Source organism: Rhopalosiphum maidis, chromosome 3 (genome assembly GCF_003676215.2).
Source record: "Rhopalosiphum maidis isolate BTI-1 chromosome 3, ASM367621v3, whole genome shotgun sequence".
Taxonomy (NCBI): domain Eukaryota; kingdom Metazoa; phylum Arthropoda; class Insecta; order Hemiptera; family Aphididae; genus Rhopalosiphum; species Rhopalosiphum maidis.
The window spans coordinates 24,114,309-24,141,321 of NC_040879.1; the positions used below are offsets into that span (position 1 = coordinate 24,114,309).

At 28.3% G+C, this 27,013-nt stretch overlaps 1 protein-coding gene across 2 annotated transcripts in view; it reads left to right on the forward strand.

Moving 5' to 3' along the window:
• LOC113556187 (scavenger receptor class B member 1-like) overlaps positions 1-27,013 on the forward strand; it is a 77,074-nt gene that overhangs the window by 15,482 nt on the left and 34,579 nt on the right. The window contains exon 1 of one of the 2 annotated variants that reach the window (XM_026960992.1): positions 16,505-17,252. The exons of the other annotated variant lie outside the window; for it this stretch is intronic. Within the exon in view, the coding sequence (XP_026816793.1) occupies positions 17,204-17,252 (49 nt within the window). The 5' untranslated portion in view covers positions 16,505-17,203. Of the gene's footprint in view, positions 1-16,504; positions 17,253-27,013 lie in introns of those variants that run through there. 2 annotated transcript variants of the gene reach the window in all.

Consider the following 27,013-nt stretch of genomic DNA (forward strand, 5'->3'; position numbering starts at 1 on the left):
TATACATCAAATATAACAGCTCTGTTAGGTTTATAAATTTATATTTAATTAAAATGCAAATAAATTGCATGTACGTATATATATATAATAGGTAGAACAAAATTATGGAATACATTTATTTAGGCACTTAAAACTGGCGGTTGAAATATACAAAGTTATTACATATATACAATTTTTTTATCAATTATTTGATGTTAAAATCCAAAATATCAACGTAAAGAGAACTAATAAGAATCGAGTAAATATTTACGGTACGCGAAATTGATATCTGCAGTGATTGCCGCTATACGCAGTCATTTTGTATTTATAATAATAAATTATTATTAATAACATCAAGATTTTTTGCTATATGCAATGACCTCATTATATTTCAACAATGCGATGAAGTACTATTATGTAACCTTACTTCTGTTAATGGTCATTTAAGTATTTTTTAAATTGCTGTATTTTACATACTCATATAATTCGATTAAATTTCATAAAAAACTTAAAAACCTGAAATATACACATAGATTACAATATTATACCGTTAAGTCAATTTAATAGAAGATTCATTAGTTACGTATTGCACTTTATTCAACCTAACCAACAGTTTTTCTTGGTCGTTGTTGAAAAGGTTTTATATAATTTGTCGGGACTTGGTTCATCGTATTACAATGTTTAAAAAAGTGTCGCGCTCGATTTGCATTATATCAGTACTTATTAAAGACATTACATAGATATCAATGAATTGTATTCGGAACTCAAAATAAGAAAAAAGAAAATTCAAAGTTTTTACGATACAATTATTAGTAATGCAGGAAATATATTATGCATATTTTGAATATTCTAAGTGCATTAAATTCATTGTTCTGATTAATTTATATTGATTATATTAACTGTTCATCTTTTAACATAAAAAACGGTAAACACTCATCATACCAAAAACTGCTGACAATTTTCAAAACATTTGTTAGATATTTTATTAATTTAGAGATATACTATCGATCCTAAGAATGTGTTATTACTTAATACTTTTTAGTTTTCAAATTGAAGCATTTATTCAATATGTAGCTAAATCAAAGTGTCATATAGTTAATGAATTGCTGTTTTAATGTTTCAAAACATTTTTTATTTAAAATAGTTAATCGTTTCGCGTTCGTCACTTGATGATAAAATCCTCGCATATGATAAATACTTTATTATTTATATATATAATGAGTTTTGTGCGTGTTACATTTGCCTATATAATTATACTGACCTGCAAGGTCACACTAGTGATACAGGTTAAATAGTATTTGTTTTTGACTAATGACAAATGCTAATTCATTTCAGAAGTAACAAATATAGTTTTTTTTCGTTGTTCAAAAAAGATAATAAGTTCCGCACAACTGATCAATATGATTGACGGCGTTTGAAGTGACCATTTATGATATTCCCCAAAATTTCAGTCTACGCTTTATATAGTACGGATTAGTTTACGTTTAATATTAGAGTTATGCCAAGTAAATAGTACATAAAGTACGAGTTCCACGATCCAAAATGTTTTAAATAAGAATTGTATATTATTTTCTTCCAATAATATAATTTTTAATATAAATTATATGGAAGACGATTTTTATAAAACATTTAAAAAAATTATGTTTTGAGCAATCCTATCTCTATATTTAAAATTAGAAAATTAAAACTATGAATAGTTAGATATTTTTTTAAATTGTATTTTTAATAATATAATTTGCTTACAAACATCGGTACCATAAATTAAACAAAAATTAAAAATTGTATTTATATGTACATCTTCATTAAACTCCGCAAATAAATTATAAATATTAATAGGTACTATATGTCTTAACATTATTAGAAATATTAATTGATTGTCAAGAAACATTTACAAAAAGTAGAAGTAAAAAATCATAAAACTTTTAGCTTAGAACTTTTCTAATGGAACTCTATTATAAATATATTCAACATGACCACGATTTAAAGTTAAATTTGTATATTTAATTACTTTTTGATATGTAATGTAGTTAATTAATTTACCATTTGAATTTGAAAAAGATGGTTAATAGTTATGTCGTCATAAATAACTTGTAGAATTTTAATTTTATAAATTTCATTGCAATAACAATTTTTCCAACTGGTATAGTTGTATTATTGTACTTTATTCCTAGATAGATAATAATTTTCTACATTTTTTAAAAAAAAAAGTTATCCCAAACCCTTCTTTGTAAACAAGTTATTCTATGTCATAAAATACCTATCTTGGGTAATTTCCAAAAACCATGAAAATTACCACCATCAGAAAGTCAAGATTTATATTCAAAATATCTAGCATTTCATTGGGCCATTACCATATTAACTATTTATATATTATCAATCGTATCTTATTAAATTACAGTACGTTTACTAACTTAAAATTAAAATCAAAACAAATATGCTGCAAAATTAAAAAATATAATTGTTTGTATATTTAACCTGTTTCTTTTGATTACCATAAATATCATTCGCTACATTTTTAATACTATTAGATAACGATAAAAACCATCTATTTTAAAAATTGTAATTATATTGTTCGAATAAAGATTTAAGATTAAAATTTAAAGCATTTAAGTTAAAGCACTCATTTATTTAAGTCACTCGATATAGTTTTTAAATTAACAATTAATAATAATGTTACTAACATTTTGTTTTTGGCGGTCACTCGATGTTCAAAATTAAATAATATTTGAACGAACCTATTGTCAACAAATAGTTCAAGAAAAATTAATTAAAAATTAATATAAAGATAAAACACCAGATCTGAAAGAAGTATCATAATATTTTGCATGACTATGTGCAACCTTCGAAAAATAAAACTTGTGGACAGTAAACTAATGTCTAATACCATATTCTAAGCAATAGTAATATTGTTTTTCATTTATACTTATAATATTATTTAAAATTAAATTACCAACAAATTTTGGTCTCATACTAGCTAAAATTTGAACAACAATTTTTGATGAAAAATAATAAAACTGTAGTCATGTATAAAAATCAAACACAGTAGTGAGAAATAACACAATAATGATACAACATAAGATTCAACGCATTGATAACTAATTTACTGAAATAAAATTGTACTTTATACCTTCGTGTCACGTTGTTTATTGTAAGATTGGGTTTTTATCAATTTGTACCGATACACATGTAAACACAGATAAAATGTGTGTAATAACTATATGGATATACAATGAAGATGTTGAATAGTTATATTACAATGGATATAAAATTGAAATATTTTGAAACACTGACGTATTATACAACTTGTATTCGTGTTGCAATATAAATCCGCTTTTACGGGGTTTTATATAGGCAATTTTAATACAATGTTCAGAATAATTTTTATTTTAAATACTTATTAAAAAGTAAATAACAAATCGTATCTACGTAATTATCCTTGTTTGTTAATGTGTATTTTATTACGAAGTTTTAATAGAAAAAAAGGTATTCTTGGAAAATAGTGATTATCACGGAAAGAACCAAAAAGGTATCGAAATCTAATCACAAATACAAGAGAATTTTTAGATTATTTTTATTTTTTCAATACCATTTTTAATAAGTAATAACCTTTTTCCTATGATATGTGTCCAAAAATTAAAAACTTTATTTTGCTGACACTTTTTATAGTGAAAGTTTAGTTTTTTCACTAGGATTTTTATTTTTAGTCCAAATCATTGCTACCTGATTTTTACAAACAATTTATAGAGTTTATTAAACATCAGTCACTATATCATCTCAAAGTCAAAAATATACAAGAAAAAAAATGGAAAAAAATTAAAACAAGCGTTTACAAAAAAATCCCCACTAAAATACATAAAATACATTTTCAAATCGTAGTCATATAACATACATTTTCTTATTAATCTTTCAAACTAAAAAATTTGAATAGTCAAGCACAAAAAAAAATCAAATGTTAAAATAGTACTAAACTGCTTATTATATTATATAAATGTATATATTTATTACTTATCCTTACCTGTTTTATGACATATGACGTGATTAACGATTCATTTATTGGTCGTGATGCAAAAGAACTATATTTTTTCGTATTTCTCTATGTATAATTTAACTGTCGTGAGCTCAAAAAGTGCGCCAAATACAATTTATATATGCGTGAACAATTCGCAATACGTATATATCATTGACAAGATCGAAAGAACTGTTGGAACATCTACAATCTGCTACACTTCATTAAACGCAATAAAATGGCTTTTGAGTACATAATAATATTATAATACGCAATACGAGATTTGAGAAACAAAAAATATCACCAGTTTTGCGTTAGTTAATAAAATAAAATATTGTCGTGTAAACTTACCATCAACAATATGTACGAAGGATTCTAAAAAATCATATTCTAAGCTGTACAACAAGTGCAATGTAGTCCTCTCGAAAGTCAAGAGTGGCCAGTGCGTCGTATAGTACGAATCGTTCGATTTATTACCAATTGCCATTTTAATTTTAACTTAATAGTAGTCATACACAAAATTGATGTTTATTCTTTGCGTTTCAAATAATCTTTTAAAAATAAAAATACGTCATACATATCTAATTTAAAATTATTTTCACTAAAACACTTGTTTATTATAATCACTGGGAAACCCCGGTATCCAAAAAAAAAAAAAGCGTTCGACATGTCAAAAATACGAAATTAATTGCAGCAAAAATGTCAACAGGAACTCTTGACCGGAGGTCGCCGAACATAATATTATCTTCGAAGTACATGTACATAATTCTAAGGTTGTACCGTTATCGGTTACTATAAGCTGAACGTCGATTAGGGTATATTCTACTTTATAATCCGGACACTGTATCATACACCTGTCATACATTCGAGTTAGTGAATTAATAAACAAGCGTAGTAATTATCGGATAATTACTATGACATATTGAACAATTTTACATAATCGTTGTGGAAATCGGACATTCGGAAATTAATTAACACGTAACATGTAATGCTGAACGATTGAGGCTGAAAAAAAATCGCCATAATACGTGGAAACTTCGAGATAAGTACTGCAGTTGTGAGGTTCCGCCGCATAATTAAATTATCGTTAAAGATGGGACACCGATGGGACACCGTACCGAGATCAACAATTTTTCTATTCACGGCTACGCCCGTTAGTGATGATATAATCGATCCTTTGGAAAATCCGAAACACGTCACAGGCAACGCGGTCCTATACGTATTTCGCCGGAGATAAAATAAGTGTTCGCAAACTCGACACAGTCGTCGTCGACAGTGCGCCGGTAGCGGTGTATAGCAGCCAACTATAAACGAGCGATTTGTATGACTGTGCTTGTCCATCGTTAAACGTTCGGTAAAAAAAACATATACACAGAGATGCAACGTACAGAACAATATCAATATAATATACCCGACGGATATGTAACGATACGCTTAGAGGCGGACGAGTCGTACATACGTCTCATCAATTATTATTACATAGCACACACATGTTGGGCATGATGTCTGTTGTACGGCCCATCCCATTTGCAAGTCCACGCCTTCACCGTTATAGTAAAAAAGTCACACGAGTGCACACACATCGAGTCGGAAAATAAAAATAAATAATAATAATATTGCCCGGCGGTACAGGTCGTCGGAACGTTATACGTTGTATTATAGGCGCGTCGACCATTTGTTATTGTCACACACACTCACGGACGCCGCGCGATCACCTACGGGACCATCGTTTTTACACGAATACGCTTTGCCGAATAAACAACGCGCAGCTGTCTGTGTGTTTGTGTGCGCGCGCGTGTGTTCAAAATAATAATAATAATAATAATATGCATATGACCGACAGAAACGCGTTTACTTATTTTCGTGCACGCGGCACGAATAAACTTGAGGAGGCTATAACATGTCTTATAATATATACTTACCTATAATACGCTATGCCATATTATTTCGCCGGTATTAAAATATTTAGTTTTTCTAGAATTGCAGGAAAAAAATACCCGTTGTAGCGGCATAATATTATATTGTACACAGTGATGGCATTGTATTCGTTATCTCGTAATTTAGACAATATAGAATAGGCGGTGGCGTATATAGAACATAATTCCTAAATTCCAATTAATTATACAATCAAAATCAATGCCCGTACCGACCATACATTTCGGGAGGGGTTTTAACCCCTACCTCCCACCCTATAAACGCCACTGAGAATAGGTATATATTAAATGGTTTTTTCGAACATTTAATTTTTTGAAGGGATTTGAGTTGCACGCAACGTAGGACCATCTTTATTGCTTGCCTTTATACTACACGTATTATAGCTGTTATCGTGGTTTATTTTTTAAAAATTTCAAGTGCTGATGGATCACGAGCTTAAACAATCATCACTTACATTAACAATCATCTTAGCCGCTAATTTACATAATATTTAATTTAGTTTATGAAATTAAAATTACAAATTGCCATTCAAAAGTGAAATATAATAATACTTCATTATTAGTCATTATTGATCACCAAATGACACGATAGGAGGTCGGTGAAAGAAATAAGAACTAGGTAGGTATGTAGAAAATGTTAAAATTGCATAAATACAAGTATCAACAATTTTCTAAAGAGACAATTTTGAAAAAAGTCAATAGTATTCAAAGTAATGAGTTAAAACACTTAGAACTATTTAAACTATATAATCTGCAGTATGCATATCACAATATTTTACTATAATTATCTAAATAACCTATAAGACTATAATAATATATAGTATATCGCACGTGTGGTGAAAGTCAACGACACAAAAATTAAACTCTCCGGACGAGTAAGGTAATAAAATCCAGCGATGTTCCGAAGACGTTGCAAACTATTATTCTACATTTTTAGAGATGACAACAGGAAAAATTAAATGATAATATCGAAATTATGCTCTGATCACGTCGTCCGATTAATTATCGACTAGAAATGTCAGAAATAAAAACGACATACAATCAAAAGGGGGGGGGCGAGAAACTGCAACAGTTCACAAAAAAAAAAAGATTTGTATTCAAGTATACCTATAATAAAACGCGCGATATACGTGGAATTAAACAGTTAAAATTATGCTGGTATTTATCGACACGAAAATCAGTTTTTTTCGCGGTGTACAATATAACACTCAAACAGATATTATCAAACATTTCGACTGGATAAGTCGATGGGATATTATAGTCAATATAATAATATTATAATATATTATAACGTACCTATTGGAGCTCATTACGAAGTATCTGCTATAGTGACGACTGATAAAACTGAACGATAACTTATAAGTGTACACGGAGAATAAAGACTTTCGGCACAAAACAACGCAATATAATTATTATCAAAATGAAGATGTACAGATAAATAAAATTGAGCCTTATAATAAATTTAATTATTTTAGTACACAATTTTGATACAAAGTTTAATAAACAATATGACGTATGAGATACCTATACGTTTTATTACAATCTGCTATAGACACTAGACAGTAATCCATAGGTAATAATTTATATAATAACACTGCATAAACGTTAGGTTTTTGAATTTGCAGGGTTTGGGTTTCATATAAAATTATTATTTCATCCATTGATGACGGTTATTTGTTTTGTTTTTGGGGCATTAAAAATATCTCGAAACGGCTATTAGTTGCACATAGGTAAAGTAATAAAAAAATCACTGATCCTCCTCTACTGCAAAAGTTATGAATGTATACCAAGACACCAACAACAGAGACTGGTGGTGCTCAGGCTAGAATTAGTTCAATTATTATACTATACTGTTTTTAATTATCGACTTTTTAAAAATTAAATTTAAAATCTAGATTAACACGAAAACGATTATATAATAGTAATTTCAATGTCTATATATGTCGTCAAGATTAATGTAAAACATTATTATAGTTCAAAATAATATGATATATGTATCTACTAATTATAACTGGTAGGCAATGTCTGCAATATATTTATCCGGATTTCGTAATACCACTTAAGTTATATGAAATCTAAATTTAGACGGTGTTTCACTAAACGAAACCGTTGCTAATCAGTAATCGATGTCTACATTAGCGTTGTACGTGTTTTCCATATTAAATAGCACGCAGAGAAACGGGAAAACAAAGCTCACGGCAGTCCACGCTGTAATATTATTAATAGTGTATAATAATATTGATATACGATAAAAGGTAAAATATGTTGAAAACATTGAAGATAAATTTAAAAACATGAATTATATGAATTAAAAAAAAAAAAAAAAAAAAAAAACAATAAGCGCTATGTAATTTTATGAACTTAATTAAAAATAAGAAAAAAAAACCGATTTTTCCACTCAAACTCATCAAGCTATAAACAAAAAGTTTTCTTGTCGAATGGTTTCTCCTTTTACAGCTATTGGCGATTTGTATTATATTATAGGTTAGGTTAGTATGCTTTGTGTATAGGCTAAAAATTAATATGAATTATTTATTAAAAAAATTTAAAAAAAAATAAAATATGAAATTGAACTTGAGGCGAAAGGTATAACAACTACTATATAAATAATGCACAGAATTTATTATGTTAATCGAATATTTTAAGATTTGTAGATTATTATTTATTATTATTATTTTTTTTTAGGTGGAGAAAAACGAATAATGTATCATATAATTGTTTAAAATGATTTTTTTAAGTAGTAGTTTAATGTATATTATATCGACCAACGCTGTACCAGAGATGGTGATTCAGCCCCCCTCCCCCCGAAAGGTTAGGTTAGGTTTTATATTATGTGGCTGTAATAACCTATACAATATTATAATAAAATTAGAACAAAGTTTTTTTGCTTAAAACTCCTCCCGAAATGTATTTCCAGTTACGGCCTTGATATTGACCATTATTTGAGGTAAAAGAAATTTTTCAGAAAATGTAATAGCGTAAACATTAGGTATAAACATTTTATCGTATCTGGTATCGTATTGGTTAACTCATTAATAATTAATATATATATATATATAGGAATTTCGTTCAATTAATTCATCATTATAATAATAAGTACGCCCTAGAGCTTAGCTAAGCTTAAGAAAAACCCTTGATGAAATTTACAGCATAACCGTACAATAATATGATATACATAGTCGATGTAATTATAATAAATTATTTACACCATCTTTGATGAGTTTTAATATATTTAATTGTTGGTCGTCTTGTCTTACCTTAGTGAATATAATGATTGATGTCTGATAGAGGATTTTGGGGATACTAAAAGATTTAAAAATGTGTCATTCTTATTTATTGTAATACATAAATTATAAATTAGTGTCTCTTGAATAAAAATAACTACCGGTTAACTCTTTGTAAAACCATAAAAAAAGTAATCGTACAAGCAAGTCAAACATTTTGTTATTTAAAAGGTTAATCATTTAACAATCAATGCATAATGTTGAATTTTAAGTAATTCTATATGTCTATATGGAAATTTTTACATTCATGATTTTTTCTATGCGTAAATTTACATTTTTTTTACGTTTCTCATACATTTCTGGTTTTTTTTAATAGATCCTCTACCTTAAAAATAAATTATTCCGCATTTCAATACATAAAATACTGTGGATTATTTTTGTCGACGGAGGTAACCACACAAGTATCCATTCATGTTTTGGAAAATTTATATACAGCGTAACTACTACTATACTATTACTACTACTACTATACTATTACTACTATTACTACTACTACTACTACTTACGATCAATAAACGCTAAATTTGTTTATTATCGTTTATAGAATACTCACAGATTATTGTATAATAACTAGATTATACGACCGGTGGCATTGGCGCCTAATATGGTATATTATTACAATATGAAAACAACGTAGAGCAGTGAAATGACTGAAAATTGAAATGGTTATCGTTTAAATTTATCAGTTATATTTACCCCTCATATTATAGAAAAAAATGTTTTTATGATTTTATTACATTTATTTAACGTATTGCATTTCAATATTTATTTACTTAACGTCTAACGATATTATATCGACTGAAAGTTAAGTTTGATCTTGATGCTTACCCATTAACAGAAAACCTATATTTCACGCGATAATAATTACCATTTCTTTTAGATATTTCAAGCAAAGCATTTGAAGTTAAATGATCAAATTTATCCCATACAAATATTTGGTTTTAAAAAAGCTATGCGATAATTTTGTGCATAGAATTTTATTTTATAAACTATAGACAAGAAATCTTATCTAAAAAAAATGATGCTTTAAGTATTCATTATTTTTGTTCTTCCGACATAGTTTACCGTTTACCGCTAAAAAAGAAATAAAGCTAAAATACAAAAGTCTAAAAAATGATAAATATTTAAATAAATATTTTAAAGATTATTTTTTTTGTTTAACAAATAGCCAGTGTCCCGTGAGTATTAATTATTCATTGTGATATTTCCTGATATATTGGAGATATCATAATTATGTTTTTTTTTTTTTAACTCACATGAACAAAGACTACACGTATTTCGTATTTTAATAAAAAAGTAATTTCTTATTTAATTATTTAAATACAAATTGAAGATAGCAATTTTGTAAAATATATCTTTTTGAAAATTTTAACATTTCAACATTTTATTTTCATTGGCATCGTGATTTTTAATATTATTTTAGTTTTGAGAATATTTTTGCATTATTATACAGACATGAGCCTGCGGGCTATTTGTTTGACCACACTGATACTTATATAGGTAGTATTAAATAATTCACAATTTTTCTCGAAACTAGAAAAAAAAGATTAGAAAAATAAAATGTTGAAACGTCAACATTTTCAAATAAATAAACTTTACGAAATGGCTATCCTTGATTTTTTTTTAAAAATAAAATAAAAAATTATTTTTTAACAAAACATTAAATTAAATTAAAATATAAAATACTTGTAATACTATTGTTCCCATTGAGTTTCATAAAATAAACAAAATTATAATATCTCCGTTATTTTAGGAGATATCGCAGTGGGTTTATCCTCACGGGACACTGTATGTCTGTATATTCAAGGATTATATCAAGAAAGGAGAGGATAAATCATGCTGTATACTTTGGCTATTGCCTATTATATATCATACATATACCTAAAGTAATTTAAGTATGCTCGATTCGACTACGGTGTCTGTATATTAACGCTAAATTGTCCAGTATAACGTCTAGAATGAGACAACACATTAAAACATTTTAATACCTAATACAAGTCATTTCGTTCCCATCACGATGAAGGTTTCCGACGAAAAGATGTTTTTTTTTTCATTATCAATTAAAGTCAAAATGAATTATATCCTAGGTACCTACTTCAAAGCAACTGATACAACGATACAATGCAACGACCGGTCTCGATGTGGATTTTTTTTCTGCACTACTATTATTGTGCCTTGTACATTTTCATAAGTAACTATTATGATTTTTATTTGTTTTTTTGCTATTATTCGTGCATATAGATACTCTGCAATGACATCCCGTTTCTCCATTTAAAAATTGTTCGATTCGCAGTTGTAGCCCGCAAATTTATTCCTTACGGATTTCAGGTTCCTTACGTTCCTACTGATTTTTCATACATTATTATTACTCATCACAATTATACACAAGTACCTACAATTATCTAAGTATTATATTTTTATTTTCATAAGTACTTTAATACAATTATATGATACATAATAGTTCCAAAACGTGTTTTCCGCGTTAATTATGGCCACCAACAAAATACTGTTTTGGTAATTTTGTTGTGATTTACGAATATGAGTTGAAAATCATAATTACATAGGAAAGTGGTATCTGTACAGCTATGTCTAATTTTGGTAAACAATTTTGTTATTTTATTTCTTTACCAGTGATGACGTACCTATCCGTAGTAAACATATTATTTAGTTTATTTTCTTTCTCGTTTCTTTGTTATCCATTACGAATAACATCGCTTATAAATTATAATGTAAGTTCGTTCCTGTATTATAAATGCGGGTGTCGTCAGTTTCTGTGAAAAAATTACAGTTCCGTTTTCCGCCAGATTAAAAAAAAAGTCATTCCTTTTTCCTCCAATTTTAAATTATTATTATATTATTTTTAATGTTTGAGAACCTCTTACTGTCTACCTATATTTTATCACTAAACGCTAATAAGGTGCTTTAGGTGTACTGTATTTAGATACTGCTTTTTATAATAATATTGTTTTGTTAATTTTACCTACCTATATGTTATTTTTAAAAACTAATATAATTCATTATTTGGTATTTATATACCATAAATATGGTTATAATATTATAACTATTATATATTTATATATGATAAAAAATATAAATTTAAAAATTACCGTATTTACTTATGATTATGTATTGCATATCGATTGTTCTGATAACATTTTGCCATTGCTATTGAAATTAAAATCACATTGATAAAAGTTTAAAAATAAATGAAAGTAAAAAAATATAAAAAATGTTACCTACCTATTATAAGTATAAACGTATAAATTAATGCAGAATACCGAGAAAAAATATGAATAGCTGCAAACGTAAACAAAATGAAAAATTAATTGCAAAATACCAACAAGATAAAACCAGCAGATATACGAATTCATAAAACTGCTATTAAACCATTATGTTAAAAAATAAGGTATAAATAAAAAAATCACTTTATACTAACTGCATCGATAATAGGTACATACATATTGATTAATAATATATAATTAATAAAAATAATAGAATAACAAACTAATTAGTGGTGACTATAATATTATAGTTTTTACTAAAAAAACAATCACTTATACCAACAGCTTTTTTCTTCTATTAATTGTAAAACTTTGTACAATATTTTTTTAAGAATTCAAGATTTCGTTTAAGTGGGTGATACTAAAACTGGAAGTACAATAGTTTATTTTATTTTGGTATTTAATAATATTTTCGACTTGTCGTTTTCCTATAACGTAAATCATGTATAAAATATTAAATATAGGTATACGCGTGAATCGAGTGACGTTGTCAATATTAATTTTATACTGTAGATTATAGTTACTATTTATAACGACAAAAAATATAGTATAAATACACTAATTCCTAATTTGTAAGTTATAAGTTAATGGTTATTTATTAAGTACTGAGTTGATTGAGTTATAATTGTATGGTACAAGATAAATAATTAAAAGCTCGAAAATAGAATATAAATTATTATGCGAGACCATTATAATCTGAAATAAAGGTAAATCATATCATCGAAAATAAAATACTAAAATCTATAAAATTCATTATTATATTGTTATTCATGGAGGCCTAAAAAATAATTCAAGATTGATCTCTTTATTATTATTAGAATAATTTTTTTTTTAATTCTACTGTATTTCAGGGCGATTAGAGTTCCTTAAATGTTTTATTTATTTATGGGCAATCAATGAAACTTGTCTTATATAAAGCAATAATTTCGGTATCTCTTATACTAGATAAAATGGGTATAGGTATAGACAAACACTGTACCTTTAGGCATAATTGAATATCAACGTATATTGCATGCTATGATATAATATTGTTGAAGTATGTTTTAAACTTACAACTTAAAATCTACACGAAAGAAAAAATTCGTCGGTCATCGCCTCGAAAAAATCGATACAATCTCGTCACAACGAATTGACGGTCTTGTTTACGAGGGCGTGTGAACTCGAATGTCCGGCGCCAGAGAGGCAACACATCACCTGTTGCACCTCTTATCAATATAATATCTAAACGCTACCAACCTTATCGGCGACTCGTTTTGACTTCCGTGTGTACAATATAATCCACTGCGTCGTTTACAAGTATTAAGAAATCGTTACTTTATAAATAGCAATAATAACAACAACAACAATAATAAATAATAATAATCGTTCCCATGTAAATACACACGCACACGTACACATTATCGTAATATTTATTCTGGTTATTCTTATATTACAGTTGTAGGTTGAACACGAAATCATACTTTGACAGCAAGGCGTGTACAGATGCCAAAAACGTAGTGTATACCTATATTGTGGCTATAATACAAATCCTCGCGTACAAGAGATGTACGGGAAATAAATCCAAACGTCCTTTCCGAATGCTTAACAAGCAAAACTGTAAAACAAATTCTCTGGGCTACGACGACAAAAATACGTGTCAACCTGTTGTCAATGTAATCATATGTATGTGTACTGTGTGTGTGTGTCACACATCGTGTCTACGATACCTACGAACTATGCATAAAGAAGTTTTACCATATATTTATATATGCTTGTCTACAGAGACTAGTTTAATCGTATGAAAATTTTAGTTGTCTGGTTGGTGCAGTATCGACGGGGGGCATCTATTATGGTTATACTATGAATATCATACTAATGCATTACAGCCTACGAATATTTTTTGTTGTCATTTGGAATGCACTATATGTACATACAAAAAAATGTTAAGTGTCCATTTATATTATGGCTTAGTTACAATATTATAGCACTAAAGTTTTAAACAAAGTGTTTAGGATCCATTGGCCGAGTTGACAGTAATTCAATCGTTGGATGACGACAGGGGGGGCCACATTATGCCAATTTTCGGTTCAACATTATTTCCACTCCGTTCTTTAGGATAAAATATATAATAAGCTACGAGTTACAACCGTTTTAGACGTTTTTCTCTTGAAAAATAAATAAAATTACAATTAAAGTGGTTGAACTGTCAAGGCTCTTTTTTAATTTAATATTATAATATGTATTTGCTAACTAATGTTTAAACATTAAACTCGTCAACGATCATCTTGACTATTTATCGGCATCGCAATTAATTCACCAATGCATATTTTACTAAATATTTATTACGTATATATATATTTGAATGAAATTTTTGACATTGATACTACCTGTTATTTAAATAACTATAGTTTTTTTGGTTTTAATTTTAAATTATTAAGTGGAATTCAAAAAAACCATTTAAAATACCACAGCTAAAACAAGATAATATTATGTCTAAACTTATTATTTTTTATTGTGTGTATCGCATTTCGTAGAGATTTAATTACATCCTTTATTTCCAATAGTATAATATGTTAATTTTCCAATTAAAGCACAGTTTATTACTTATCTTTAAATGATTAACTGTAAAATATTAAGGTAGGTACTTGGCAAATAGCCTGCACCACACATACCCTCGAATAACTGAGTTATACTCCCTATATATGTATGCGCTGTTGTTTTTTTTGTGGGACGTTTTAAGAAAACCCATTTATTCTTTAGAAAAACGTAATTTTTATAAATACTCTATAGTATATACTCTAAAGTGATTAATTCGGTAGGTACTTAAATGTCAGTGTCAAAATGAATTATTTGCTACCTACGATAGGTATTTTAGAGGGTAGGTACCTATAATGAAATTTCACTATTTAAATGGTGAAGAATCATTTTATTATCATATTTTATGCATTATTTTACAAAGAAAAAAAAAATACAATTTTATTAGCTGATCCTCTGATTTTCCCACAACAACTCAGCTGGTATATTATTTACAGCTAGGCCCTAGCGGCGTTCAAGATTTAGACATAAATTAGTTTATAGCCGTCTGGTCCAAAAAGCTCGACGGACTGGGACCGATCCGTGATCGTAGGTTTTCCCGGTTGATCACCATTGTACCATAGGAGTATAAGGTATACATCATTATAACAGTACGTCGTATTAAAATATTATACATGATATATCATATATTATGTATGTATAATACCTACCGGCGTAAAAGTCTATTTGTTGGCCGCCGATAAATACGTGGGCGGTGTATAGACCTCGCGTACACGAAATTACTTGTACGAAATAGGTATGTATTATGGTGTATTTCACAGCGGAAACGACGACACATCGCATAAATTTACTTTGTTTTTCTCGAACATACCTATTAATAATAATATGTATATAGGCGCATGCGGACATGCTACACTCGCATATATAATGTACACTGCCATGCCGTTTGGGTCGTCTTGTATATATCTATATTATATATATATATATATACTATAGAAGTATGTACATTATATATTATGTATAACATATACGTTCGATCGCGATTCGCAAAAGAGGTGGTACCGAACAAGAGATTGGCCGAATGCGCGTATACCGAGGTTGCGGTGACCGTGTGGTGGTGGTATACTAGACTTGCTTTATTACCGTATTGTCCGAGCGATTGCGGTGTCGACGACGATGGCAATGGTGGTGGTGGTGGTGGTGACTATTGCCGCAGTGCCTAAATACACTCGACTGCAATCCGATCTGGTGGAATTGCGACGGACGACCGTTGATTGGCGGCGGCGGCGGCGGCGGCGGCGGCGGCGGCGGCGGAATATACGTAAATCATGGTCGTCATCGAATTCGCGGAGAATGATCTGAACGACTCGGTCTAAGCCTTTACGGTGCCATTACGATAATTATAGTAATAATAACAGGTAAACCTCGCCGTAATACGCGCGTAGTGCCGGGCATTCGGTCCGATTCGCATCGGCCGCGCACCGTTTCGGCCGAAGGCCATTTCACGAGACGCACCGACGGACTGGCCGACGTCTCGTCGTCATCGGGCAGCGCAACACCACGTTGTACACGCACGCGATTCGTACGGCATCCGGCAGCTACTGCAGTGTTTACACGCGCACGCGTCAGTCGACGTTTAGATGATCCCGGGACCAGTTAACTTGCCGATAGACGCACGCGGGTCTATTGACAATTTTTTTCGTCTCCGAAATTTTTACTTAGCGTTTCCACCGCACCCCCGCCGAAAAGAGTTTTCTCGATTTTTCATTTGAATTTTTTTTCATTCGCCGCGAGTTCGGCATATTATTATTATTAACAAAAATATTCAACACTTATACATTCTACCGCTATTTATTGGAGGTGTAGAGGTATAATACCGCTGAATATAATATTTTTTTAATATATCGGAGCGCGGCGCGGGCGCTCGTGTAACGCACGCCGCCGAGACGACGGAGAAGATTTTTTTCGCGATCAGCATAGACAATTTTTTCCGTTGACAACGCACTGCGGGAACCACGAAATATTTGCGAAAATAATTATCGTATGCGTAATTATTGTTATTATATTATACGAAAACTATAGTCGACACTGCCGCCCACCGACGACGACAAATTACCGTCGACCGTTCACGGATATACACCTGGACGACGTCGTACGCATATTATAGACGATTGTCATAGCACCGATTGTATTGTACAACGCACGATGGTCATCATGAAAAACCTAACGATTTTTTTGAAACGTTTCCGACACGGTAAGTGCACGATGAGACGATATTCGATAGCTTTACAACAATAACAATCAAAATATGTACCATAATACGATGCGCTATATAATTACGTGACGTATTATGCATGTGTGTACTGATGTTCACGTTTAAATCACTACATAATATTATAGTGTATTGTTATTAATGCGTCGTTATTCTGTGTCTGCGAAATTAAAAAAAATTGAATAAATTTTATCGAAGACAAACGGGTTGTTTTTGTTTCGGAAATACATAAAGTCGTCTAAGATGCTACAGGTCAATCATTATTTTATTTAATTAAAACCATGCAAATTCTACTTCTTCGATGTTCGAAAAAAAAAAAAAATTAACATTGATAGTTTATGTTAATTATTTTTTTTTCATTCATTGCATTTTTTAACCGTATTTAATAACACGATAATCATTAAATGAGTATATTCCTATAATAGATATGTTCAGTAAACATTACATCACATATATTTTCAATTATTTAAAAGTATTGAACACACACAATTCATAAAATAAAAGTTAAAATATATGTACCTAAATTATTTATCAATCATACGAATTATTATACATATTTTGATGAGTAAAATGATTGATAATACGCTTTATATTTTAAGAAAAATAAATAATTGTATTAATTTTTGTACGAACAATGAAAATATTTATGTTTAAACCATATTGTGTTTTATCTTAGCCATTGTTCTTTCGTATTTACATAACTTAGATGTATAATAACATTTTATGTATAATCTATACTCAATAGTAATAAATATATGTGCAAATATTTTGAATATAAAATATCTGATAGGTATATTTCCTATATTAAATATAGCTATAGCCTATAGTATTAAACAATTTTCTTAAAAAACAAAAAAACCGCTAAGATGTTTTCTTTGTGATTATAGGATTTTTTTATCAATAATTTAATTTATGCTTGTAAGTAAAGTCTTAAAATACTATTAAATTGGCAATGAAAAATGTAACAAGCGATCACTGAGTTCACAATAAAACTAGATTTCATTCAATAGACATTGATCGGGAGCTTTTTCTATTGTTTTAAAAATCGAATGTCAGGGTTAAATGTAATGATAAAAATGAATAGAAATTATAGCTAGACAATTTATAGTATGATCCACAAATAAATTGTTATTTGACATATTATATTTATATTAACTTTACCAAAACAAAGCATTAGATAACCCAAAATGTATACCAATTCATATGATATTGTATAATATAATACAAAACAGCAATTGCTACACATAAAATCCTTTTTAGTAGAATTATACAAGTTTTTTTTTTATTTATTTAGCTATAAGGAAATAATATTTAATTATATAACTTAGTCTATATAAGATGGATGTACATGAAACTATAAAATAAACACGAGTTTGACACTCGCAGTGATATAACTTTATAATAGCATATTAAAATATTATTATATTATATAGATAGGTAGGTTACTTCAACCTTGCAGTTAGAATGGTTACAAATACGTCTTATTATTGACCACTTTGTAAAAATAGTAAATACTATTGAACTTGAATGCATTTTCAAGTTAGACGAGTACTTTCTGTTAACTAATACAATAATTTAAAACATGGTATTAGTGTATTGTTTATTTTCATAATTTATTAAAAAAATAACCAACAAAAAACTTAAAACTATCATTATAAAAAAATTAATTATCTGAAATTTGAAACAACCCGTTTTTTGTTTTTCATTCAATATACAGTGTTAATGTAACATAATCCATATTAAATACAAACATGCTAATATAAAATAATCGTAAACCACGACTGCATGAATGAAATAAAGTATAAATGTAATAAATTCGACTTAAATGTAAATACTATTTATTATTTTCAACTAAATTAATGGTATTCATTTTAAATTAATGAAATTATATATTTAATCATATTTAATTATATAGCTTATTCATTTAAACGTGTGTATATGTATATAATATCATGTTATACTTAATTATTTTTATATTAAATATAACAAGTGGTAAGTCTGATTCAATTTAATCTAACATTTTTTCTGTGGATTAATCAAAATATTATTATATTATATATTATACAACTATAGAAATTAAAAGTCACTGTCAGTTTTTCAATATATTTTTTAAAAAATAATTCTTCTGACGTATACACTTGTGGACATGATCGCGTTTGAAAAATCAAGAAAAATATCATGATGTTTTTTGTTACACAAATAAATACAAGTACTATTGAATTATTCTTACATATTATAATATGTATCGTAACGTTTTTAATATTATATATATATATCTGAAAACCAGAAAATTTAGATGCTTGGAACTTCCGGGGGTCTACTATTTGATCTTGACCCATATGATTTATTACTTGACTTGTTATCAAATTATAATAGAAAAAAACTGCAACATTATAAGTTATTAATTTTCATATACTAATACACAATGTTATTATTATTATTATTATAAATAATAAATATAAAATTGACGTTATGATTTTTGAAATAAATACCTAACACTAAAATCTCAAAAATACGTCAAAATGATTTTTGTTATTGTACAGTTCCTATTCTATTTAATAATACTATAAAATTATAATTTATATCATAGCTAATTCAATCTTTAAAATATATTATCTAAAAATTGCCATTGTTTTAGTTGTTATCAGAATATATGTCTGTATGGTTATAATTTTACAACGTTCTTACAATAAACGTAGGCTAACGATTTTATAATTTTAAACACAATATTCATGGAATCTAGTTTTGATTAAATAAAGTATTAAAATTATCAAAATCAACTTTGAATAACGTTGAAAAAAAAGTTCACCTAATATCTTTATGTATAAACATCACAGGCGTAATAAAAAAATTGATAATTATTTATTATAATTTACAAAGTTATAACTATAACCAATTTTGCAAACAATGTAATGTTTACCTAAGTTATTTAAAATTCAAAAATAATTTTTAAATATTAAATAATTAAATAATATGCACTTGAATATCAACAATAATAACATTATAATACATTTGTTTATTTTAAACTATCGTGTACCTTTCTACTGGGAATTTAATAATTACCTAAAATACGTAAGTACTATTTAATAGTTGCAGCTGTTGTCTAGTCATAATAATTAAATATTTAAAACTATCTATATAATTTTAAGTAACCATGTCGTAAAAATATGTCTCGAAAACTTTTTGATGTATGATTTACAGCAGTATTGTTTTAGATAAAAAATTAAAGACAGTGTTTGAACATACACTATTATAATAATAACAAGATATATTATTATTATACATAATATTGTGTTTATATCAGCTTATTCGTTAAATGTAACAATTCTATATCGGTTATTGAACTGTGTATTAGTCGTTTACAGTGATGTATTTTTTTTATCTGAAAATTTCGTTTTGTTATTGAGAATAGAAAATCTTAAAGATTGCATCCTTCTGAATCGTGAAAATCGAATACAAACTAAATTTTGGTCAAATTATTATATTTTGATAAGATCCGGTCGAATAATCAAACACTATATACTACATAGGTATGACAATTCTGTAGTATGCACGGTTGGTTGTATTGAAATATTTAAAAAAAAAACAAAAACAAAAATATGCTGCAAATCATCACCGAAGAATTAAGATTAGTTTAAAAATATGTAAAATAATAATAATAAACGGTGTTCACTCTACGCTATCTATTTATTTTATGACCTATAATACTACATTTGCCACTATAAAACTACGATAGTGATCATTGATAGAGATTTAGTATAATTAATAGTATAAATATGTATATACCTGCAATACCAATAATATAATCCTTCATAATATATTTGTACCTAAGTTAATTAATTCGTTTTTTTTTTCAAAGGCACGTTTTTTTTTCATTTATATATTTCAATATTTGATCTATGCCTATGGTGTTGTAATAATAATAAATTATTTGTATGTGCAGAGCCTCCCTTTTGGTTAGCATATTCTTGGTATGTCACTGTCCCAAGTGTCCCTCTAATTATGATATATCTATAATATATGTATCAAACAAGTTTACACTCCTCAAGATGAATGTCATAGTAAATTCAATAACAAATTGCGGTTTGCTAATAATTTACATTTTTAATACACACTGATATAGAAAATTAAAAATAGAATTTTATGTAAACGTTTTAATTTATCATTTGAGAAATATACTTACATAGAAATAATGTTCTATTCATGTAATATTTATCAACTTTCATGTCTTCTTTACTATTCATGATATTGTCCTTCAAAGAGTATAGATAATTATTATTCTTTTAAAAAAAAAATCACTTCCCATATTATTTTTGAAAAATTTAAATAAAACAGAGATTTCTTATATACGTGCAAAATGAGAATAATATACACAATCATATTAATTATAGGCATATTTAATATTATTTAGATAAATAATAATGTACAATTATATATGCATTTAATATCTGTGTGATACAACACTTCAATTCTGTGTATATAATAATATATATTAAATTATACGATAACGAATAAAGGTGTTCTAAAAACCGAAGACTTATTATTATTTGGTTTTAAGGATGCGTGTTTTCGAAGGTGAAAATATGCGTGAAACACATTTAATCGACATTTAATATCATTATTGATATTCTCAAAGCGACTTTAGTGCGTGGCTCTATTAAACATAATAATATTATTGTTCTATAGTACCTATAGAAAAACCAAAGAAATCCTTGTGTGTTTAATGAGTAGCTTTGTAGTTAATGAGTTTATATTAAAGATATTATATTTATTTGTCAGCATTTATTGATATTGGCTGAGTTCATAAAACATACAATACTATATTAGTTTATTACACCCGTAAGAGTGTGTATAGATATAGTTTACGTGTGCTTTTATTCTCAATCTCTCATACCGAGCTATCAACAATCTTTCAAAAATATATGGGCGTCACCAACAAAACAATAACATATATAGGTATTTAATAAAATTGTATTATTTATTATTTTCAATTTTCTGTTATTATTAAAACAAGATATCAATATACTTAGTTTGGTTTCTCAAAAGTCGCGATTAAACAATTTTCATAAATCATTATTCTTGATTTAGTATTTTGGTTAATTTTGGGCAAACATGTTGTCCATCGCCCCATCAGGCTTATGCATAATATTATTTTGCACCAACCGTGTGTCCGCATGCATGTTCGTTTCGATTACACCACTTTAGTCTATGACTTGTATAGTTTTACGAAATCCTTTGATTTAATGCTAATTTGTGAATAATTTTATTGAAATGTTAAAATAATGTATAATGTGCGATGTACGTTTCAATTTTGTTTTTTTTATAATGTATATACTCGTCATATAGGTACTCGCTAGGCCGAAGGTCAAATGGGTCAACAGAAAGCCCCGCGCACACACTCATTCACTGATATCAGTCTGCGATCTTATCGGAACGCTAAAACTATAAGCACGCTTCTGTTTATCGGTTTTCTGCGCGATTTCTTGATCGAAACACGCCATATTAATAAAATTAATAGATTAAATGACTAAAACAAATAAATTGAAATCGTAGGTACCTATTCAAAAATTCAAAAATACCTACTTATTGTTGAGGGGAGGATAGAACGAGAGTAATGATATAATTTTCGATAATATAGCGCATTCACTATTTCAGTATATAATTATAAAATATAATTTGATTATAAAACAAACCTTTAAAAAACTTGAATGTGTAATATCATTAGAAACGATAAGCACGCGCATTGCGCAATGATACCTTTTAAATTGTTATTACAAAACTAAAAATAAAGTCATTTTGTAAATGTGCTTATGATTTCGACAACATTATTTTATCAACATGATATTAAACAATATTACGGGCGGCTGAAAACTCGAGGTGATGGGGGGGGGGAAACCCATTATAACTCTATGAGCCATTGACATGTAAGCAGGTACGTATATTGTCTCGCTCGTACGATCGATGACCGGCGCTATATAAAAACGATTTAGACCACAGCGGTCTACTACAGCAGTTGTAGTAGCGATTACGATGCGCGCCCGGGATTAAAGCTCGATCTCTATACACGCGTGTATTGATATTGCAGCATAACAATCGTATAACGACCTACACGCGCGTAGCACGATTCCGTATATTCCTAATCGCATTATCGTTTTATTGGTGTCTAACATATTATTATATAGGTTTGTATATACGTATCAGTACGTCCCCCCGACCCGCGCGATGTCGTTGAACTGACCGACAAAAGTTATTGTTTATTATCATCATTACACAGTTTATATACAATTATGACATTTGGTGTATTATATTATATCTATGCACTTTATACGCGGACTATTTACCTTATCGTTTTCGGTCCCGGTGAGACAATATATTTTAAATTTCGGTTGGTCACTATAAATGTCTATATAATTTATGAATATTTAACGAGTACATATAAATATATAAATATTCATGTATTTGTATAATATTGTTTATAATTATACACGAATAGTTTCGTACATTAAATAGGTATACGCCGTAGTCGACCGGCTTTTCACGAAAATTTCAACTATTGCAGGTACTTACTTACCTGAATGTTAAACAATTTTCTACGCGATTTTCTAGACCTGTCTTAACATTATAGCTGTCAATAATGTTCTTTTATGCCATAAGACGAGCGATGTGTGTGGAACTCGGTGGCAAATCTGTCTGGTGGAAATCTACGAGAGAGTAGTATTCTCTCATCCAAACATCATAGACCTTTGCTTAATTTTATTTTATTTTGTCGGTGAGTTAAGTTTATTATCCTTTGATGAACATGTTTGACAAAAGCGGAATACCGCTATCCCCAAAACCACTCAAAGTGATAATACCTAACCGTAGCGTCATTTCGTTAAAAAAAAAATAATATTTGTTAATGATTTTCCAGTTTTATAATAATAACGTATTCAAAAAACGATGGGAAAATCGAAAAAAAACATTTCCATACATGGACACATGGTTTACCTTTAGCATTGTTTTACATACATAATAACATAAATACGGTCTCAAACGTATCAGACTTCATCATTCAAATATATTACCCGTTGTATATAGAACCCATGAGTCTTCCAAAGTTTTCAAAACGCATATATTATATTATGTTCGTGATCTGTGCGTATATACGTTTGCAGAAACGATAATGGTATGCATCCGAGACCGAATATTGCCTACGGGCGCGTATGGTTATTTTATCGCGTGTCGTCCAGCGGTTTTTGCGCAGTTTATAAATACAAAAATTAAAAATTGTTTATTGCTATTATTTAATATGTTTTTGTTTATAATTTATACACCACGATTTCGCACATGGATTCATGTATATACACATTCTCCCACTATCCCCTCCTTCACTGCCACCACATCAAAAACGCAACGCTGCCGCCACTGAAGTGATTTATATTCATATTTACCATACTGTCCACTACTGGACAAAACGATACAGTACATATATTGTGTAGGTTAATCACGTCCTCCGCTGAACCATTTTTGGAAGTGAATATTTTATAGTATGATATTCTGAAAAATCCCGAATGCGTGAGCGCTTTCAATTTACCCATTTTATAATACGCACGTTTTACGAACACCAAGACCTCTGAACAATAACAAGACTGCTCGAATTCGACTAGAAAATACTTACCAAAGCGATAGTTTTATCATCGATTTTCGAATTCAACATATTAACCATTGAACTCATTTTTTTTTTTAAGTTGAACTCATAGATTATGTACGATATTTATGGCTAACGGGATGACAAATGACGACTTTCCTTCTCATAAATTATTAAAACAATAATGTCTGAAATACTTTATATCCGATTGTTAGTTTTTAGAATTTTATAATGAAAACATTTTTTTTTATATAACAGTTCTAAAAAAACTTGAATAGTACCTTAAAAAAAAAAAAAAATTCAAGTACTTATAAAATTCAAAAAATAAGTTTATTTACAGACGTTTTTTTTGTTTATTTTAAGTTTACACTTCTTGTAAAGGAATTCATTTTGATAACAATAATATAATATATATTATTATTTATAAAATGTCGACATGCTTATGTCATAATATTAATATCTGAAATAACTCAAATGCAGCTGAATTTTCTCAACCTTGGCTGTCTGTTTTGAACTGGTGTTTTTACAACACTTTGATATTTCGAAAACACTTTTGGTACTTGTGAAAGTAATCAGATAATATACATATATATATATATACTTCGAAATAATGAATATGAAAAATTAAACAAAAAAAAAATAAATCCCACTATAGAGGGTGAATATATTTTATAAACAAAACCCGTTACCAAATGTGTGGTTTGGCTAAACGGAAATTTTTGAATTTTTTTTTTTTTTTAAATCGTGATGTAGGTATACTCATAACTCATAAGTGTAGTAAACGCACCCTTAATCCATACGATGATAATTATTATATTATGACCTCTATAATTCTGATTAGTTGCGCTGTCCAAAACGTATAGAGTTATAAGTTTATAACTTTATAAGAGATATTTACTCACAGTCCGAAGGGCAAACGGTATTACAAGCCGCTCGGTAGCTGTAACCGCGACCGCAGAATTCGACGTATATAATATTACATGTGTAATAGGTATATGATGGAATTCTGACACGTGGTGACATTGAAACGCGGTTTGATCTTGATCGGCTTGTAAGAATTATATTATGTCATGGTTTATAATAATAATATATGCATATGACGGCGTGACGCTCATGTGATAACAATAATCGATTAAGGTACGTCTCGACTAGGTAAACAGTGTATGTTATATAATATTATAGTAGGTATTATTAAATTATTTATATTCGAGTAAAAGTATACAAGTATATCATTTTTGAAAACAAAAAGATTTCCGTGATTTAATTGTTTACATTGTCTATAGAAAGTAATCAACGGATAATAAGTAGCATGTTCACAATACCTAAATATTTTTATACTGTAGGTAGTCTAAAAAAAAAATGTTCATTAAAAGACCATTTTATTTTAATAACGAATAAAGTAATAATACAAATATCTAATTTTATTTTTAAAACACAAATGACGCTTAATTTTTATTTTTAGACCAAAAATGTTCTTGTTTATTCCCATAGCACATACCCACACATACACATAATAATATACGCTTAAGTGCAAACCGTGCGTCAAAATAATATGAAGTAAGAAGGAATTTTTTTTATTAAAAAAGACATTGATTTTTTGATGCCTGGAGGAATGCCAGACTTATATTCCTGCAATTAGTAACAGGTTTTTCTAAATATACTTTTTTAAAACATTGGAAATTTAATTAAATATTGCTACAAGTTAATTTTTTTTTCGAGTTTTTATATAATAATTTTTGTGTATTCTGAAAATATTTAAAGTATTTCGGTAATTTGATAACTTCTTTGACTGACCAAAGCTGACCAAATTAAAAAAATATGTTGTTTTTTGTATGAACGAAAATAAATTATGTCGTGTATAGGTATTTAGAATATGTCTGTAGATAAATAAAGTACAAAAATATTGGTACTACATGTAAGTGAGAAATAATGGAATATTAAGTTTTAAGTATATATATTTATTTACGAATTGGATAGTTTTATCAATACGACAAGAAACTTACCATAATAAATATACAATTTACAAAAGGCTCAAAATAATAGCTCGTTGCATTTAAAAAAGTAAACAAACATTGAGCAAAATTTAAATTATTTAATTTAATAATATTTCTATTAT